Source organism: Styela clava, chromosome 14 (assembly GCF_964204865.1).
Source record: "Styela clava chromosome 14, kaStyClav1.hap1.2, whole genome shotgun sequence".
Taxonomy (NCBI): Eukaryota; Metazoa; Chordata; class Ascidiacea; order Stolidobranchia; family Styelidae; genus Styela; species Styela clava.
The window spans coordinates 12,410,797-12,431,729 of NC_135263.1; the positions used below are offsets into that span (position 1 = coordinate 12,410,797).

The following is a 20,933-nucleotide window of genomic DNA, read 5'->3' on the forward strand; positions in this document are numbered from 1 at the left end:
GTTAAGTGCAAAAATCATGAATACATTTATAAAAGAAAAAATTGTCAAAAATCACAAACCCTTTTAAGTGAAATAAACGCAATGTCCTCGTGTATACCAAACGCATAAAGAATATTACTGAGTCAAGTTTGCGTAACACGAGAAATCACGAATTCTATGCGTCATACTCATTGGACGTGAAAAGCATTTACCGAAACCCAGCTATCTACAACTATTGACTGGAACGCGGTTAACCATTAGGTTCGTCAGAACCGGAATGGGGCTACCTACTTGGTACTCTCGCAAATTATCTTGCACTGGACAGCCAAGTACTCCACATCTCCAACCTGAGATGTCACCAAAAATTCATGTGCACGAGGGATGACAAATGTACTGGTTTAAGAATAAGTGAATGCTTAAGATGTTCGACTTGGAATTAATTAGATAGATCTACAGTATTATATTACTTTAGGAAATCGTATGTTGCAAGACGGATAAAATGATATATTTCACTTAATCCTACTAGTGGTGAGCTGCTGCTTCTCGAACAGTTCTTACGTAGGTTTCATTTTTGTGATGAACTCGTCGTCACGACAGAAGAATGCAGGCGCTTATACTGACGTTTTGTCATAATTCAGGTTATCATCTTCTAGAAATATATTGTATTTTTGCACAAGACTCCACCACTGAAATAAAGTCATTATGAGTATTTAGCAGGGTCCAGACGTATAGGCGCTCTGTGATTCTTCAATCGATACAGACAGTGGCATAACCAGATGGAAATAGAGTTTTTTTTTAATGCAACGTCATAATGGATTTTCTCATATATATATTCCAATCACTTATGCAAAACACGGAATATTCATTAAAAAGAATTGCGAACAGCTGGCTAAAGCCTCCGTTGCATTGCCATCATTTAAACGTGCTTTTATAAGGATAAGATTTACATACAGTATTTATCTCGAGGAGAGAAAAGACGGCTTAAACATATGGCGATGGCGACCCACGGCTTCTCGTCCGGTTACCAAGCCACGTCGGGTATGGCCATGAAATTAGTAATTTGTTTCAAATGCGTAGGACTTGGTGGTAGGTTGAGTCGTAACCGATCAGCGGTTTCCTGAACCACTCCATTGCGACTAGCAACCCCTCTTGCACATAATTATCCTCCATATACGGCGAACCACGGCCTCTTACCAGGGTATGGGATTAGTGAGCCAGATATTCGTTTTCAGATGCATGAACTTGATAGACGAAGCCATCCTCGTAACCGATTAGCGGTTACGTGAACCTCCCTACAGCGACGAGAAGCCCAGCAATCCTTTCGCACGTAATTATCCCCCAAAGGATTTGAACCTGTGAACCCACACCTTTTCGAGGCAAATAAACATACATACCGGGGAATCGCAGGTGCGGTGGCAAGCGTATTCCCCACGCTTGGCACGATGCGCCACACCACCGTTAACGTTACAACAAACTCCAGTTTATCCTGTAGGTAGACCAGTGCTCTTCAACAGGGGTTCCGTGAGTTTATAGGGTTCCTTAGGGGTTCCGCGTTTTTTTTTTTTCAGGGGAAATCATTTCTTGCTTCAGCATGTTGATGCGTCATTATAAATATTCTTAGACCACCTTGTCTCATTCAAACTCCAAGTAGGCCAGTTCGTTAAATAGGAGGTTTAGTCACAGTGCAGTTAATAGACAAAACAGAAAAATTTTCGGTTGTTGCGTCACTTTGGTCATTGTTATGCAACTAACAAGAAAAGAACGCCATTGTCGCACCATAGTTACATGATGTTCAGCTTTTGTTGGAATATAGTAAAAATAGTGTGAAACCAGACTTTTTAATACCTTCAAAAAACACTGAAAGGAATATTTTTAGATTTCTCTCCACAAAGCTTACCGATCTTAAGATCGATAAGTAACAACCAGACGGAAAACTCCTTACTGGTGTAAATTGGTGAATTGTCCGTCAGCCAACATGAAAAACAACATATCAGCGGTAATTCGCGATCTCAATCACCAACTGCGCAACAGAATGGAATGAATATTCAAAACAATGTGTCAATTTTATATTTCAATAGAGACTACTTCTGTTTGTTGTGAACGAGATATTTTGAAACAAGCAATGTAAATAATGACAGGAACTCCACAAAAACGCTCGTGGAATGTTCATTTATCGGTCTTAAAAATGTTCACGCAATATGTTGATTTTTGTTGAACACAGTGGATAATTAGATCTATCAAAACTCGTTTGGCAAAAAATACTAATACAATTTAGCATTTGTACTCTGTTTTACGTCGACACACCAGCGAAGGATTCAAAAATATGCCATATTCTTCAACTTTTCCCATCCATATGTGTATATGCAAAATCTAAAATCATTAAAGAATGATCCACATTAAAACAATTGATAGAATTCTGCAAGTTATACTTAACTGGGAAAGTAACAATTAAATCAATTAATCAATCACTATTACCTCTTTATCTGGTCCTCTGCCATCGAGCTGGTCCGCAGTGGGTCATACCATTGATTCAAGTACTCAAATCTTTCATTTCAAAGACACCAAGACAATACTATCACCTCTGACAAAAAGATTATCCAGGTGCCGATGATAAAGCTGTGGTGTTCCCCCGTGAAAAACTTCAGGCTTAAAATAATCCTTTCCAACAACTTTGATTTTCGTTTTACTGCTTGAAGGGAGCTCTGTGCTTGGCTTCTTTTTATCAGAAGCTGTTGCAACAATTTGTACACCAGTTGTTGCTCTATGTTGCACAGTTTTCTTGAATTGTGTTACTTTGGAACTGGTCTTGCCTTCAAAAAATACATACATGAAAATGTGTAACATAATTTATATACATGAAACATTTATGCAGCCATCATTTTTTTCACACATACAATATGATGGGTACAAAGTTTCATTATCTGAAAGTATATGACTTCATACAAAACTTCGAATCATGACAAAAACACTTAAAAATGACAGGTTTTCGAAAATACCCCAAAGTTTAAAATACCGAAATGGAAAATGAAATTTTCAAAGTCTAATCTTATAAGTATAAGTTTATTTTGACTCCATAATCAGCAGAACAGACAATATAATAATTGATAAAAGCAAAACAAAAAAATGATAACGGAATCAGTAGAACAAACAAAACCTTAATAATGATGTTTAAGATTTTAAAAATAGTTTTAACATACCCAGACTTATATTCTTCATAGCATCCATTAGCTGTAAAGAACATATCAAAATTTAATAGCAATCATAAACACAAGAATTTAATTACATTTTTGGTACATACCAGAGGATGCATAATATGACACTGTAATATGAACATTGAAATGACAAACTTGGAATAGAATATTCATGTTAACAACAGTTCTGCTGTCACTCATGTTTGGGATGGAGGTACCAATTAATAATTATTTGAACAGGTACTACACTCAAGCAAATAGGAATACTTACTGAAGCAACATTAAGTTGTTTTTGATGATCAGCAACTCTTCCCAAAGGTGGTTTTCGAAAAGTTTCATCAACGTCAACCATCGCCTGAGTGCATGGAACAGAGTGGTATTATTTGGGTGCTCATGAGGTATACGTACCAAGGTACCCACTGGAACGTAGTATGTATACCAGGTTAGTGTTAGGCCATATTTTTTTTCCAATTTTCCTTATTTTAGTTCTATTAGATGTTCGGGGAATAGCCAAGTGACTCCCGTAGTATTTGTACCTAAAATTATCGCCTAACCATAACCTGGTACACATACTATGTTCCGGTGTCCGCTTTCATGGTACGCATACTTCAGGAGCGCCATTATTGTTATCAGGATTTTGAAAGCTAATTCCATCTTAGAAAAATACCTAACACATCAGCATAACTGTGTGATAAATAAGTGTTGTCAACTGAGATCCCATCACTAAAAGGATATCCTATATACCAGTGACAGGTGTATACTCAAACTTGAAGTTAGATTACCGTTTGTTATTGAAAACTCCTTCCATCAGGTTTTCTGTCAACTTATTTGAGGCATAATTTGTTTATGTGTCAAATGGTAAAATTGTAAATATTTTTAGGTTAATTCCTGTAATATACTTATTACCACAGTCGAATATGTGAAAAAATCTTCTCCGGTGTGCCATGTGTCTATGAGAAAATGGGGAAATATTTCTATCAAACAATTAAATGGGGCATGATACATTTATGATTTTAGAAAAAATGTTTTAATTACCAAATTAGTGAATCGATCAAATGCAACCACATATCCACTGCAAACACCTCGCAGTCCACAAAAATCTCGAACATAAACATTACATCTCAAATGCTCTCTTACAATCCGATGTATTAGACTGTATGGGCCTTCACTCAGCTCTGAAAACAATTCCCTTCTATAATTTGGCGTCATAATTATTGCTATGCACACACATAGATGAATAATAAAACATTTTTTAAATACCAGTAATATTTTAAAAAATAACAACAAAAAATAATCGTCGGGTGTGGACGTGTCTGCTTGAAAAAACTAGAGTATGCTACGTGCTGTATGTTTTTGTATTTGTAGCGCGTAATATCAACATGGGCAACATCCACCGGAATTAAAGAAGTTTATGGATAAAAGATTGGATTTGAAGTTAAATAAATGGTGGACAATCTGTTCAGGATTTATTGCGAGGTTTCGATCCTTTTATGAATCTAGTTGTGGATGATGGAACAGAGCGCAGAAAAGATGGGACCACTGCACCTGTTGGAATGGTGGTCGTTTGTAGAAATTCGATATTAATGTTGGAAGCATTGGAACGGATACAATGACTTTGAATTGAACTAATCGAAAACGACGAAAGAACCCGATACCCCAATCCATGATTTGTGCATAGACTGCTATGGAACATTCAATCTATTTACAGAGCCTGTTTTTTAGTAAAAATTTTTGTGTTACTGTGTTATTTTTGCAATAAAATTGAACTAGGCCTACAGCTTCACCATTTTACGACAGCGAGTGTTTTCTATTCCATAGTTTTGTAGGAAAAGCACTGTTGTGTTACACATACACGTCTCACATTTTAAATTAAGTTTGAAAGTATTGCCCGATTTTATATCGTGTTTTTGTTTTATTGTGTTTTGACTGTTTTTGGTGGACGGGCATGTACTTGTACGTTTTTAACTTTTCTATTAAGACATGCCCGTCTCCAGGTCTTCTGTATTTTGTTTGTTCGTTTCTTGTTGTTTTGTGTTTTGTTTCTATCAGAGTGACCAAATAAAATTGATTGATTGAACATATAAAGAAAAGTGTTACACACGAATTGGACTTTGATAGAGTGAGAAGAATAGATGCAAAATATCATACTTTCCATTGAAGTAAAAAGTGTTTTTCTTGTTCGAGTTCTTTGAGATCTAACTTTTTTCTCTGGTTTTTCATCCCTGACAAATTAAAATTTTACTTGATTAAATTCAATCAACTGCTGGAGACTGCATGAGACATTCCATATGGAAAATGCTTCAAAATACACTTGAACTGGTGTAAAATGGAAAACTTTATTAAACATGTTGATTGTTGAATCTTGAATAAAACAAAATTCAACTGTGCCACCTAAACCTCAATTTGTAGCTATACTGTTCCCATCCCCAAACAGTGAGGAATCTCACCAAATGAAAAGCATTTTTAACAGACAAATATAAGAGGCTTGCATATGTTAAATTGTTTGGAAGTAAAATTGGATTTTGACTTAGGAGCTAGAGTTGATGACTTCATGAAAAAGGTGAGGAGTCTAGCTAGTCAAATTGTAAATGAGGAGTCACTTTTTAAGTGAATAAATAACTGAGTCTCAGAATCAGATATTCTTGAGCTGGTTGAATGATGAGACTACTTGACTAATACAAGCGAATTTGATAGAATATTGTATATGCTACTCACTCAGGTTTTTCCCCTCTATCAATCTTTTTCCTCATTTCCATAAATTCTTTTAATTTTCCGAGATCTCTGTTCCTCGCTTCTTCTTCCATTCTCTTTCTTTGTGAAAAACTTTTTTGACTTCTTTTCGAGGATCCTGGTGCATTTTTCTGCACAAAAGAAATATGCGATAAAGAAAAAATAATAACAATTCAATTGCAAAACCGATATACGTGACAAAATTGGACTCTGTGAACAATACCAATTTATAATATTATTATCACTTTACAATGTCTATAGTGCCTATATTGAACGATTATATCATATTTCCTAATACAATTAGTAGTAACAGAAGCGTAGGATCAGGCCCGTTTCAACTTGAAACATATCGTAAAAAAATGATAGTAGCACACTTTATTCGTATACACTTCATCACACTAATACAATATTACATTTGAGGAATATAGAATTATTTTAAAGAATAAATTCACAACAAAATACTTTCTTAATCACATATCGGACAGTCCAGTATGTTCAGAAGGGTTTGAAATTATATCAAATTGATATATAAACAAAGGGTGAACATTTAAAACTTAAATGGATTGTGTTTGAATGCATTATACGATGTCTCTAATTGTACACTGTAGATAATATACTATATTTCAAAATAAACCTATAATATGATGCTTTATATGCATGTTTAGCAAAACTAAAACTTGTGAAAGATTAAGACTAAGTTCGATGAAAGCAAAAACAACAAATGAAATGAGGAATCTGAAAAGCGAAATATTATATGTATCAAGTAAAATCCGAGTGTGCTAATATCTAAACAACAAATTTACCGTTTTCTCTGAATGTTGCTGCCTTTTCAAGCTACCTTCAAACATTGCAATATTATCGAAAACCTTGACATCGCTGGTCTGTGGTTCATTATCACTTGAATATAGAGCCAACAAGGGATCGAAGTCTGATGAAGTAGGGTCAGTGCTCATCTTTGATGCAGACCTAGTCCATATGCCTCGAGAAGAAGATAAAATATAAACAGCTACAAGATCTATGAACACCACTAGTCTGCTAGTAGTCAATCCAGATGACCAATATAAGTTTTAAAAGTGTTCAATTACCGGTACTGTTTTTTAGTTCAGTTTTTAGTTTTTTTAGTTCATCTCACTGTAAATCAAAATTGAGTAAATTTTTTTTACCCCTTTCTTACCAAAGATAAGTAGATAATCATATATCTTAATCATCAGATCTCACTTAAACAGGCGTTACCTGATCACCCATTACTTTATTAAACCTTTATAGGTTAGTTGAATCTGACACTAATAGCAACTTTATACTTTCGTCTAGGCTTTTAAGAGGTAAGTGAAAATGCCAAAAACGTAATTTTGTGATTGTCATAAGAGGAATGACGAATTTTTTTTTACCTAGTTGATATCAAGAAATCTCTTCTACACGTTTAAATGATTGATAATCTATTTTTTGCAGTTGTTATGAATAAAAACGTGTTATTTATAAGTAAATGGATATCGGTTTTCATATTTTGTATATTTGAAAACCCCATAATTTATTACATTGTAATTTTGTTTTTGATAAATGAAAATATAAGACATCCCCATACACCATACTGCCATACTGGTACTTATATATTTGTTTTTTTACATCAGAAATTAGAGTAAAGGCCGGAGGGTTTCGCTGCGTTGAAGGTATTTATTGGTATTGGTGAATGCACTTGGAGGTAATCCTGAATATGTCAAGTTTATATGTTTCAGTGTTTGTAGCCGATGCTTAGACCTCATTCACTCTTTGTTAAACTGTTTTGTTTGCCTGTTTCTGAATTGTCTTGCCTCATGTTAGAGGAGCCAAAGTACTACATATTATGTTCTAAGTATAATTTTAGTGATTTAGTGTTAATTTTAGTGATTTATAACCTCCCTGCGCATATTATAATAGAAAGGGCTAATCAAAGCTAGATCCTAATCCTTATCTATCACACAAAGTGCGAGCGCGGTTAACTTTTGTGATCATTTTTTGGGGAATCCCGGAGTCACGTGATAGCTCCTTTTCGTTTTTGGATTTTATAAAATAAAAACATGGATATAAATAGTAGTGTATCAGGATTTTACCATTTTTTATTGCTATATATTTCTCATTGTTTCGAATATCAGAAATAAATTTATAAAAAACATCAGGGACTGGTTTAAGCTTTTGAATCCGGCGATTCCAGATCCTGGCGGATCGAATATGATTTCGAAATTATTATTAAAGACATAACAGGCCCCCATTCTCTACAATAACAACTTATGTATGTATTAGCAGTATATCATCACTTCGACTCGATTGAATTCGATATTGTATATTTATTACAAAAAATGATTTTTTTCAGAGATTTCGTTAACACTACACACAAAACAAGTGATACGAGCGCGGGTAATTATTTAGTAGCTTTCATTTTTTTTTATGGTTCATAAGTTCCTTTTGTGACCACACGCGATTCCGGCGGCCGCTCCTGATTGACAAATACACTGGTAGGTATGCGCGTAAGTTGAAGCAATGACATTAAACAACATGATAGGCAACTCTGACGTCACTCCATAAGACTACAGGCGAAACATTATATTTCATGATACGCTCCAATGCACATATTTCTCGTCGCCTTTCGCGTCCGTTTTCCGCTCGCTTTTGCTACTCGGCGTCTTTTTTACGTGTAGTACCTGCCTTTTTGCGCCTGTAACGAAACAAAACAATCTCTATATCTAAGAAGTTTTGCTTACTTGGAAAGCAGGAATAACAGGCAAGCTGTAAAGAGCAATTCTGGACATCATAGACGTTTTTTTTTATCAGAGAAGATTACAAACGCGATAGCGGAAAGATTTGTGTGGAACATTTTGCAGATAATGACAAAGTTCAAAGTTAGTAATTTTAATGTTTGCGCTTAATCATTGAAATTTCATTTAAAGAGGGTGTCATACAAAACTGTGCTGCGATACAATTCCATAACACAAAGTTTGCACCTATCGAACTTGCTTTTGTAGGTGAATTTATTAGACGTATTACATATTCAGTTAATCGTAGGTAACATTGCTGGTACATAATGCATCGTAGATAGGTTTGTTTAAATTTAGGAATTTAGCTCATAGCCCACTAATTAATATTATCTTCTATGCAGGAGGTTGCAGGGCTGAATTCAACTTGCAGCCTTACCGATCACCTGACGATGCTCATTTAGTTTGGCTCGAGCAAGTCTTCTTGAAATGCTTGTGTGGATGGAAACTACCTATATTTTTTGCCTTTCTCCGATTTTAGACAAATTTATTCTGAGGGATTTCGCATATAATTCTCACTGATTGTTGGCTGTTTATAATTCCTATTGATTGTGAATTCTGATTATAACAATGAGTTGAAAATTTTTTTACCTAATTTACTGGCACCTTTTTCTTGTCAATACTCCAAGCTGAGGTAATAAACATGACAATACATTTATGTCATCTGGAAGCAAAATATGCACACTAATTAATAGTTTGACACATTGAGATAATACATCATGAAAGAAAATACAAGTTAAAGATATGTATGACCATCACATGGTAATTAAAATTAAAAAAATTAATAGGGGCTGTGGAGTATGAAAAGTTCAAGACAAAGAAAAGAACAAATGTTCATAGCTCAAGAACTCTCAATTTTGCCTCCATTGCTTTGTGAAGGCCAATATATTTCGAGTGGCTGAATTGGTTTACCTTTATGATAGCAACGATTTTGTATTCAATATAGCGAGATTATTTCAATTTAATTGAAGTGATATAATTTCCCATAGCAATGCTTGAATCGTCTAGAATAGATCAGTGGTGTCAAACTCATGGGTTTTCGAGAGGCGCATTGCATTTTGAAAATTGTAAAAAGAGACGCAAACAGTTTTTGATAATGTATACTTAAAAGATATTTTTAAGATAGTTTTAGTTTGTGACATACAACCAAACTAAGCAGTTGGATTAAGTTTTATTATTTTCTTCAATTTCAAATGCAATTACATATTAATATTTGCATTCCACTATTATTGCAACATTTGCAAGTTACAGTATTTATTATAAAAAATCGTAAAATTCTATGTACAACCATCAAAATCATTTTTGAACAAGCTTTGATTAAGGAAAGAATAATACATACACTAAAAATAACTTAATCTAAATATATGAACCTAAAATTAACAAAAATACTACAGTATAAACTCAATGTTTTAATAATTACATTTGTCCTGGCGTTTGGCATCCTTTTTGTGTCACCAGCATACTAAGGCCAGTCTGAAATGATTTTATAGTACCAACTCTAACTAACGAGGCCACATGATCATGGGTTTATCTGGATCTTTACGAATGTTTAATTAATTCCAGTAATGCAAAAAAGTTACTTTTATCATTTCATGTATAGATCAGTAAAAAAACAAATGACAGATTTTTTCGACAAGACATTTCGCACTACATTGCGTGGCATAGAATTGCTTGAATTATTATTGATATTGATTTTTAGTAACTAAGTCGTTGTATAATTATATTAATATACAAACACATGGAAATTTTCTGTTCGAAGTTGGTCTTCGAATTTGTCATATTGACTGCTGAGCTTATTGTGTTTTTTGATTGTATTGATGGAAATATGACAAATTAAACAATGTGCTTCAGAATTTTGTGAAGAGCAGAAATGTTACAACTCCAATTTTCTTCGAAAATGCCACCTTCTTCATGTACTTTGCGTTTAATTTAATTACTCAAGTGTTTTATTCAAGTATTCTTTTGCTAGCTTGATGTGTATTCTTAATTGGGCCAAAATGTGGACAAAAAAAATTAACATTCCAAAACTACTTTCAGTAAATTGTTTTCTGTGTGAATAATCAATTTCACTTTAGAAGGTTTGAAAAATCTATTACATTTAGATAAAAAAAAAAACTTCCAAAATACTATTACAATTATTGTTAAGCGTTCGAGGGCCGCACTGGGAGTTCTCTGGGGCCGCGAGTTTGAGATCCCTGGCCTAGATTGAAGTTGTTCAAAAAATATATGATAGTATTTTATCATGAATGATGATTATACCCCTTCCGGAATTTCTTCTATAGTACTACCAAAAGTTGATGAACCAAATATAACACAGGTGCAGTGAGGTACCCGTAATCCTCATTTCCAAAGCTGTTTTAAGTATGTCTGGCGTGTTTTGTGCCTTTTTACAAATAAGACCGCTTATGCAATCTTACGCTTTGGACTTTTTAGTTATTTTCCTCAAGCCCTGCAGGATGTGGGGGCCATACACAACTCTACCGGAGGGTCAAATGTCTTTGCATGCCTCCATAGGTTGTTTTTCTATTGCAAACATTATATTTCTTGGAATCACACTGTCACTGATATGTCGCCAGACTTCTGATATCTTCCCGTCCGCTATAGTTGTCCTGTGAATAAATAATAGGAAATTGAGATTAGACGAATAGTTGAAAGTTTTGCTTTATGTCGGCTTAATTTCTTGATTGATATACTCACTATTTCTGCTATTCCCTCTTGTACTGCAAGAGTCTCACAATGCTTAGACAGGTTTGTCCACAACTTTCACATCTGAAGAAAGAGAGGAGATTTATTAATTTTCGTTAAGAATAAATAAAGCAGTCTATATGATTTAGAATGGAAAAGCTAATAAATCCAATATCTCATGTTTTATGTAAAAAATATTTTACTGAATTTGGTATATAAACCAACTAATAAAAGGGTTTAGTCAGAAAATTACAAGCATTCGTGGCTCCAAATACTTGAGAAATCAGACTGTACAATATAGACCGGTATGAGTGAAATGTTAGGTGAACTTGTTAACACTTTGATTCAATACGCAAATAAAAGTGAATGCGCAATAGTATGTTACAATGAGCAGCAATCAACGATGAGTATATATCCTCACTGATTAAAAAAATCTAACTGGAGGTGCATGAACTATTTGAAACCATAAGGGGTAAGTAAATATGTAATTTCGGCAAATGGGCAACTACGTACCGTACTGAATTAATAACTTCGTAGTATTTGACAAAGGCTGGCTTTCCCACATGTACTTAACAGTGCGATGCCCGGGTGTGATATACAACAATAGTATTCACCTTACCTTTTACCGATTTCTTTTTACCCCAACTTTCAAAAATATCATTAAAATCGACAACAACTGTCAAAGCAGGCACAAACACCATTCGTGCTACGCCTTGAAAGCAGCACACATCCGCTCGTTTTCGTCTCGTCAAGTATGTGCATTGGAGCGTGCTATCGAATACGATCTTCGGACAAAAATGCCGGAGTTGCGCATCATGTTGTTTAATGTCATTGGTTGAAGTAAATTTCCTGTCGTTTTTCACAATCATTATCACACAACAACTATGATCTGTTTAATGCGAGGATTGGCCTTTTCAACCATTATCAATTCGGTGCGGACCATTATTATTTTTTGAATCTGCTATAAATAATCTAATATTAAACATTAAGCAAGGGCCCGGAAATCTAAATGGAGTCTGGAGGCGATGACTATATAATTTTCAAGATACCTATATGTCGTCTTGCGCAGAGATTTTGTCCACATGAACTGGGTGCATATTCCCATCACCCAATTGTAGTACTCATTACATAGTAATTGCAAAAAATATAATAGAAGATTGATGATACTTTTTATTAAAATAATAATAAGCTATAAATATTTGTGCAAAATAGTAGAAATGATCATACACAATAATACTACAAATTAATTTTTTCTCGATAGTCACGCTCAAGTCAATTGAGCAGGTCAGTTTTTGAAAGAAATATAACAACATAATTATTTACAATATGTAGGTACTTTTAAATGACGATCAATCAAATGTTTATTACATTATTCCTTCAGTCACACAAATTAATTTAAAAATATGAAATGTTTTGACTGTATGTACTTTTATTAATGCTTTGGCAAATTCACTCGTAGTCCTGGCGCAGAAGGCGATGTATTTAATATGCTATTTATGAAAATGAGATTTTAACCCAAACAAACAAAAGAAATTGAATGTGTATTGAAAATTGAAATATAAACATGATAATAAATATACTGCTTATCTAACTGAGCCTCAAAGATGAAGAAGTGAAAAATAGGCTGGTATTCAGCTGTGCACAAGATCATTTTTTCCCAACTTGAATCATAACAAGTAGTTAACAAATCTTGCATAGTCTCAGAGCAACCATGAACTAATTTAGTAGGATATGCTGTTAATGTAAGTGACAGCATCTCTCCATAATTTCTGAAACTTTTGTGCTACAGATTTTCCAGTTTCTGCTAAGCCAGTTTCTTTTTTAGCCTTATTGATGCAAGCAGTAAATTCTGATTTTGTGAGTCCAGAAATAACACCAAGTTTGCAAAGTAAAAAAGTCTCTGAGTCTTTAGATATATCAGATAATGTTTTCGATGTTGATTTGTCAAGATTCATTCTTTCGATCAAAGCTTGCTGTGAGCTTTCATTCTCTACTGAATCAGCAGCTCTAAGAACTTGATATTGTAGTAATATTTGCTCGAGAAGAGGCTGGATATCATATGCCATACTACTGGATGACGGTGAATGTTGTGCAATCCGCTGTGCTTTGATCTTTAAGCGTCCCTGTCTTTTTAAGTGTGTGGCTCTAACATCTCCTTCGACCATTGAAGTAGCCATATCATGTCTGTTAATTTCTTCTTGTATTACTCTTGCTACTTCATCAACATGATCTTGGGCAATGGTAGCACTATTTAACAATGTGTTCTTCTTTGTAATACCTTCAATAATGTTATGCTTTGCTGAGTCAAAAATGAAAGTTTCGTCTTGCTTTGATAGCTGCTCATGAATCAAGTTTGACACGAGCTTGTGAGATATTATTTTACACATTTCTTCACTAGATATAGTTAATATTGACTTTATACATGTAACAGATGCTGTTTCTTTTATATAATTACGCATCATGTTTCGTTCATTCCATAAACGTTCAATGATTTCGAGAACTTCCTTCATATTTTCATTCACTAGGCTTGTACTTTTCTTCATTAGTAAGAATGCTTGACACTTTGCTAGGTCATTTTCAATTATGTGAAACCACTTAGCTCGCAATAAGTTTATTTGATTAATCAACAACAAGAATAAACTCTCTCGCTCTTGTATAATAGCGTGCCCATCTTCATTTGACAACGAGATTTGGACAGACAAAAATCTTTCTAGAGCTAATAGGTCATCTGTTACAGCATCTTGTAAGATACTAGCGTCAACACAATTTTCTTCTTCTTGTTCCAACATGCAGTGACTGTCATAACGTTTCCATAATTCTGTTATATTTCGCTTGCACAATCCTAATACTTTATCACGAGAGGCCTCTAATCTTTTTCTGAACTCATTCGTCATTTGATGAAGTTCAGATTCACTTAAGGCATCACTTTCCTCAAGAAGTTTACAGAATGTTAGAAGAATATCATTCCTTTTTTCGTCTTGTAATTCGGATAGCTTGGCAAATTTGTTTGCAATTCCTGAGTTCTCATTCTTGGCCAGTTCCTTGAGAAGCATCAGTCTTCTGAGTTTCTGCTCACAGGTAGTTGACAAATAATTTCCAACAAAACCTTCAGAACTTGTTTGGTTTGTGTAACTGTATAGAATATTTTGAATAGCTGTATTACTGCTATCTTCATGTTGTTGCAAGCTTGTCTCATAATGAGCAAGGATGTTTGGATGCATTTGTGAAAATACCTCTTTTACTTCTAATGCACTAACATTGAAATCATCGGGAAGAGAATCTTTAACTTTTTCCTTTGTTACTGATGAAATACGGCCTGTTTTCACAAGCTTTTCAAGAGAATTGTTGCAAGTCATGCTCAATAGTCTATTTAATTCACATTCACATATTAGAGCAACTACCAATTCACGAACTATGGTGCCAAATTCCTGAAAAAGTGCATGGATTGATTCTATGACTTCGTCTTGATTTTCTCTAAAATTTCCTTCTATTTCATCAATATAAATCATCAAATTGTATTGAATCTCTTCTGTACTTGCTTTATCAACATAGTGAGATATACTTTTCACAAATCGTTTTGGGCTTTCTCGATATATGATAACCATATTTTTTATGATGTTTGTATATCCTTCTTGAAGTGGGATGAAGGGATCCATCAATGACTGTCCTTGAAAATCATCCATTTGATTAATATGAGCCTCGTAATCAGATTTCATCTTTGAATAAGCATTCGACAAAGCCCTATTTTCGATCATTAGAATATCTTGATATTGTGAATCATTTATATATTTTCTTACAAGAAAATCATTGAGCATACAACGATACCATTGCAGTAAACAAGTGTGCCTCTCCTCCCATAAAGATAATTCCAACTGCATAATTTCGAAAAGTTCTTGTTTTCCAAGTTCAAGAACCATTTTGTCCCAAGTCATATCAGAAACAAAGTCATCAAGAACAAAAAATTTCTTGCGGTGACTTGTTTTCTCATCATAGCTATCTCTCTTTGCCTTGGGTTTCTTAGCAATTGCATTCGCAGTCATGTTTTCGTAAACCAATGAAGTTTCTTGCTGTTCTGTATGTATTTTATCTGAAGCTTCCACACTAACAGTATGATGGGAATGAATTCCAAGTTTCTTCGATAAAAAGCATTTAAAGACAATCACACCAATGATGGCACCAACAATGACACCTACGATTCCGCTTACAATTAAAGCGACTTCATCAACAGTTTGAACAACTTGTTCTTCCTCAACAACTATGTTCAAACAGCTTGACATGATGCTGAGTATAGTTTTGTTTGGTTTTTTAAGCAACTGAACAAAAATAATGAATATTTTAATTCAATGTATTACATTTTACAATCATATAAATTCTTGGTTGTTGAAACGAGGAAATAACTATGATATATACTAAAAATCATCAGATAGAATATTTAACATTTGATATAAAATAGTTGACATTAAATGTCCAAATTATAACATGTGTCATAATTGTTAAAACGAAATTTCAAGGTTGGGAAAAAATAGAACACGAGTCAAATCTAATGCAACACCATACTGCCATAATCGCATGTGTACTGGAAAAGTTGATTGTCAGCATAATCTCACTGTATATAAGCAAGTGGCAGGGAAATCTGAAACCATTAATTAGTAACATAAACTGTCATGTGAAAAATCGTCGACAGCTGCCGTCAACCACATTCAGACATACTGGTATTATTTGCTACTGGTACGGTTCTTTATGACTTTTGAAACTGCAATTGAACATACATATTTATCCTGGGGGAGAGGAAAGTCGATAAGACGACTTAAACATATGGCTACGTGAACCACCCAAGAACTTTTTTAAATTCATGTCTCCAACTTCAACTAGTCTCACAAATATTTACCTGATCAAAATATTATTTAGCAACAAGGTGGACTATTCACTTTCATTGTTTTATGGGTTTGTCTACACTGCATACCTGCTATGCTTTAAACAGGTCAGTGGTAAGTAAGTAAACATATCTAACACTGTACAGCCATCCATTTGTTTACAATCACTATATGAGCATTATGTTACCATAGCGATATGTGACAAGAGGGCGCAAATGAGTTGATAACGCCGACGGCGCATTTTGTCTCTGAATAAGTATGTTGATTTTTCGACTACCTTGTCTTTTCATTATAATTTATGACGAATGCAATGAAGCATACACAAATAAAAATAAAATACGCTACTTCCGTAGTGTGTGTAACAAGGTTAGGCCATATTTTGATTCCGATTTACTTTATTTTAGTTTTATTACCAGTTCGGGAACTGTCTGTGTTAGCCAAGTGAATATACCCAGTCTATATGCCTCCGTCCCTTTATACAACTCGATAAGAAGTAGGCAAACAAAATTATTTACCTCCATATTGGTAGTGTACACACACTTTCGAAGCGCCAAAAATATAGCCGGCCAACAAAAAGTTGGTGGGTGAATATACACCGTCTACTCTACACTCTATAGCAGGGGTCGGGAACCTTTTTGGTCAAGAGAGCCCTAAAATATACATATTTTCAATTGCATTTCCGTGCGAGCCATATCACATTTCTTCACTTAATCAGGCCTGAAACGTTTACTCAAAAGTCAACACATACATTTAATGTGACTTCTGATGCTGCATGTTGTCGCTGCGGGCCTTGAACGGTTGCTCACATGCAGCCCAAGTTGAAATCTACGATACTCATCACCCTTTTTCGTTTAGGCATCTCCGTAGTATTTTAAAACTCTATCGCTTTGTGATGTCACAATATATGTTCCAGAATCCCCATGTTTTGTCACAATGCCTGTCTGGTAATTCTCTTGCATAACATAGACATGCGCTGGGCCCGCGTTGTCAAACGTATTGGGAATTTTTTGCCAAATTTGGCTATAAAATAGTTTGAAGTTCAGTAACAATAGTAAGCTTAATCTTAGAATAATAGATTTTTCTGGGAGCCATATGCCGTCATCAAAAGAGCCATATATGGCTCGCGAGCCATGGGTTCCCGACCCCTGCTCTATATAATTATAGAGGGTCAACATAGAGATACCACCTCTGTGTGACGTCATAGTTCCGCATGAGTAAAGAGGTATGACCTTCTCAGCGCTTAACTTTGCCGCCAAATATTTTGACCGAAGTTTTTTTGTTGCCCCAAGCTGCGGGCATTTTTAAGTTATTTTGTAACGCTTCGTATATATATATATGAGTAGATTAGCTCTAAAAATCACGCTAGCTTTCGTTTCGATGCGATATTTATGTCACAGACTGTGAACTTGACCTAACACGGTACGATAACCTGGCACCGGTAAGGTAACTGCTGAACTGACAGCAGTAGCAATAATATTATTCAGATATTGCTATTTCATTTTCGGTAATTTTGCTTTCAGGCCCGTACCACAGTATTGTAGACAACTTAGCTCTAATCTATCTACCGGTACATATAGTTCTAATCGTAGGTACCGTACTTGCACAGGAATCCTTTATTTCAACTTATGTGAAGAGAGAACACAGTTTGGAGAAGCAAACCAAGTATTTGTGGTATCGATACGTGAGTATTGTTATATACAGATATATATATTAAGTGATTTAAATATTTTTTTACTATGCCAGCTGGAACGCATTGTGCAGTGCCGGGATGCAGCTACTCCTATGTCAAGTCTAGGAAAGCAGGACAGTCTGTAAAAACACTATTTTCTGTTCTTCGGCCCGATCTGGCAAAGACTCCTCAGGAAAGGAAACACCGGGAGGGGTTGTCCAATTTTTTATTGGCGATGAGAGACAGTAGCAGAGGAGATAACATCAAGGCTATGCTGCACAAAGAAACGTAATATACTTATCTAGGCATACTAAACATATAAACAAATTTATACAGCCTATAATAGTATATTTGAGTAATTGCGTTCAAAAATTCTGCTGTGTGGATTATCAGAAACCCGGAATATTTGTTAATTTTTCCAATCGTATATTTATCGTTATAATTTGCTAAGCCTACCAAGCCATCTAATTTGTTTTGCATTTAATTCAAGTTTTGCACAAAATGACCATAGCTAGCTTTTGACATCTTCATATTGTTATACCAATATACTTTACCTTTTTATATTTAGGGCCTCAATATGTGAAGACCTTTTCCTGGGAACCGATATACTTCGGCATCGGAAAAAAAGCTCTTTAAGACTCGGAGCAGTTCCATGCAGAAATATTCCCAGGAGTTCAGCTGTGTACCAGGAAAAAAACAAGACCTCTCCCAGCTGTGCGTGAACCACTGCCGGAAAAAATTCGATATCGATCTACTAGGAGTTTGGTCAGTGCCACTTCATACTTGTCGCAATCTATGAAAGGTATGCATCTGTAGAATTTTTTTTTGCTTGTTAAGCAAATTTTGATTGAACTTTTTATACAGATAAGTGGGCTTTGTATGAGCACCGAGGAAAATTTATTGCAGAGATGAGAAAGGATGATTACTGCGTGCCTAGTATAAGGTAGTTGTTTTTAAACAGAAGTTATCAATTATAGTTTGGTTTTCAACTTGCAGAGAATAGGATAACATGTTAGTTTTCAATTATTTTGTTGCTGTGTCATTTGAGTAGTAATTGAGTTTGACAGCATGAATTGTAAGTTCAGCAGTTTTTCATTGTAGCGCACGTTTTTAGATAGCAGAATATTAAAACTCATACTAGGAGGCTACAGGATTGTACAGAGTAAATAGCTAAGATAAATTGCAAATACCAAATCACAAATATACCCATGAGCCATATGACATACCAAATTGTATCTAACAACTTATCAATCTAAAACAAACTGAAATAATTTTACACAATGATGAAAAAAGAGTTGAGTATGGAGAAGATGGTGCAATGCAAAGTGCTCATTTTTCTGGCTGGAAAGTCGAGATTGCAAAGCTAGGATTTGACAGATGTGATACTCTGAATTCTGTTTTAGGTATACATTTTCTTTTGACAAGTTCACCTTTGTTTTATTCTGTAACTCAAATTTGTGTTATCCATTTAAGACAAATTAGGCAAATTGGAGTTGTGTTGCGGTATTGATCGGCGGGATGGCAGTACATTGGTTCACCCAGTTTTGTCGTGGGGAGGTGACAAAATTAATATCAAAAATATATATCGGTCAACATCATGTAGCACAATTGGTATGTTAGTAAAAAATCGCTGTTCGACTGTCTCGAGAGCATATATATGATTGCAGGATATTTTTAGTGGATGTGTCAATTGGATGCCCAATGTGCAGCAGCTGCATGTCAGAACAGTTCAAAAATGACGAGGAAGAACACCATCCAAGCCAGGTCATGTTGCAAGTTGATGATACTGTGCATGATATGATCAAGGTCATGTTTACTTTTTGTTTCATTTCACGATCAAATAATTTTTAATGTACTAGACTCAAGAGATTAATTGTATGACTGACTTGTGAATATTTTCACAGGCCACTTTCGCTTCTGAAAGTTCCATCTTGAATACTTGGCAGCAAATGTTTTTTGGTCAGCAGCTTGCCAACTCCAATGCTCACCCCTCTTCACGTCGGTACCATCCAGATGTGATTCGTTGGGCTATGGAACTCTATTGCAGATCGCCTTCTGCCTATGATCATCTGCGAACAAGTCAGGTGCTGACTCTCCCTTCCCCAAGCACTTTGAATCGCTACAGGTAAATGTAATGCTTCTGACAATTGTTGGGGTGTACTATGGTGAATTTAAATTAACTTTGATAACCATTCGGCCATGTTGTTTTCTTTCAGTCTATTTAAAAAAAATATTTTGTCTATTATCTGTCTACTTATTATATCATACATTGGTCAGGGACTTGCGATTGCTGATTTATTTTTTATTTTTGCAGAAATGTCATTCCACCACAATCTGGGATTAACAAACTGGCATTGAAAGAAATGGAGAGAGTCATCAAAGACAAGGGTTAATTGATTGGATTTGTTGCTCTCGGTGAGATGAAGGGTAAGCTCACTTAAATTTTTATTTACAATCTTACATCATTGTCATATATATGAATCTCTGATACAGTTAGAGAAAATCTGGTCTGTCGTAACGGCAAATTGATTGGTTTCGTGGACAAAGAAATGGCAATAATGACCAGCTTGCTTCACACATTTTAGGTAAGTTGTTACTGGGGTTTTACTACGGTAGACTTTTTATGTAACGCAGTATTAATGTTCTACATGTTTCTTCAGTATTCTACGTTAGAACCGTGAAGCGAGATCTGTCGATTCCTTTGGCGTGGTATGCAACCCGTAACTCCCCAGCCTCCAAGCTTTGTCGGGTGTTTTGGGAACTTTTAATTGAATGTGAGAGCCGAAGCGTAAAGATCCTTGCTGTAATCGCAGATGGTCACAGTACCAACCGCCGCTTTTTCCAACTTTTAAGTGGCAACTTGGAATTGCCTTGTGATGGTGTATTGTTTGCTCCTAATATATGCGACTCTGACAGGAACATATACCTATGTTCTGATCCATCACATTTGATCAAGGTAATAAAAGAAATGGGCAAATGGCATTGTATAATGTTTACCATGATGCGTTAATTTTCAACA

The 20,933-nt window shown here is 35.0% G+C and overlaps 3 protein-coding genes across 3 annotated transcripts; 1 reads left to right on the forward strand and 2 right to left on the reverse strand.

Annotated features, from left to right (window-relative positions):
* Nucleotides 1-893: 893 nt before the first annotated feature.
* LOC120340643 (U7 snRNA-associated Sm-like protein LSm11) lies at nt 894-7,002 on the reverse strand. Its single transcript, XM_039408954.2, has 8 exons — nt 6,704-7,002; nt 5,886-6,031; nt 5,319-5,392; nt 4,206-4,345; nt 3,442-3,525; nt 3,177-3,207; nt 2,455-2,789; nt 894-2,349 (listed from the first exon to the last, which is right to left on the reverse strand). Exons 1-7 carry the CDS (start codon nt 6,851-6,853, stop codon nt 2,527-2,529), a joined length of 888 nt encoding a protein of 295 aa, XP_039264888.2. The 5' UTR covers nt 6,854-7,002; the 3' UTR covers nt 894-2,349; nt 2,455-2,526.
* Nucleotides 7,003-12,208: 5,206 nt separating this feature from the next.
* Nucleotides 12,209-15,988, reverse strand: LOC120340634 (uncharacterized). Its single transcript, XM_078120304.1, has one exon. It carries the CDS (start codon nt 15,646-15,648, stop codon nt 13,093-13,095), a length of 2,556 nt encoding a protein of 851 aa, XP_077976430.1. The 5' UTR covers nt 15,649-15,988; the 3' UTR covers nt 12,209-13,092.
* Nucleotides 15,989-17,614: 1,626 nt separating this feature from the next.
* On the forward strand, nt 17,615-20,864 carry LOC144432138 (uncharacterized). Its single transcript, XM_078120243.1, has 10 exons — nt 17,615-18,202; nt 18,483-18,716; nt 18,779-18,857; nt 19,208-19,317; nt 19,388-19,525; nt 19,593-19,720; nt 19,819-20,039; nt 20,229-20,341; nt 20,408-20,499; nt 20,575-20,864. Exons 2-8 carry the CDS (start codon nt 18,710-18,712, stop codon nt 20,305-20,307), a joined length of 762 nt encoding a protein of 253 aa, XP_077976369.1. The 5' UTR covers nt 17,615-18,202; nt 18,483-18,709; the 3' UTR covers nt 20,308-20,341; nt 20,408-20,499; nt 20,575-20,864.
* The last annotated feature ends 69 nt before the right edge of the window (nt 20,865-20,933 follow it).

Bases quoted from the DNA above. Each gene is read 5' to 3' on its own strand.
- LOC120340634 (XM_078120304.1), bottom strand. From the start codon at position 15,648: ATGTCAAGCTGTTTGAACATAGTTGTTGAGGAAGAACAAGTTGTTCAA.
- LOC144432138 (XM_078120243.1), top strand. The intron at 19,318-19,387 runs GTATACATTTTC...TATCCATTTAAG, and splicing joins TACTCTGAATTCTGTTTTAG to ACAAATTAGGCAAATTGGAG. The intron at 19,721-19,818 runs GTCATGTTTACT...ATATTTTCACAG, and splicing joins CTGTGCATGATATGATCAAG to GCCACTTTCGCTTCTGAAAG.
- LOC120340643 (XM_039408954.2), bottom strand. From the start codon at position 6,853: ATGAGCACTGACCCTACTTCATCAGACTTCGATCCCTTGTTGGCTCTA. The intron at 3,526-4,205 runs GTAATTAAAACA...CCATGCACTCAG, and splicing joins TTGATCGATTCACTAATTTG to GCGATGGTTGACGTTGATGA. The intron at 2,790-3,176 runs GTATGTTAAAAC...TATTTTTTGAAG, and splicing joins TATGAAGAATATAAGTCTGG to GCAAGACCAGTTCCAAAGTA.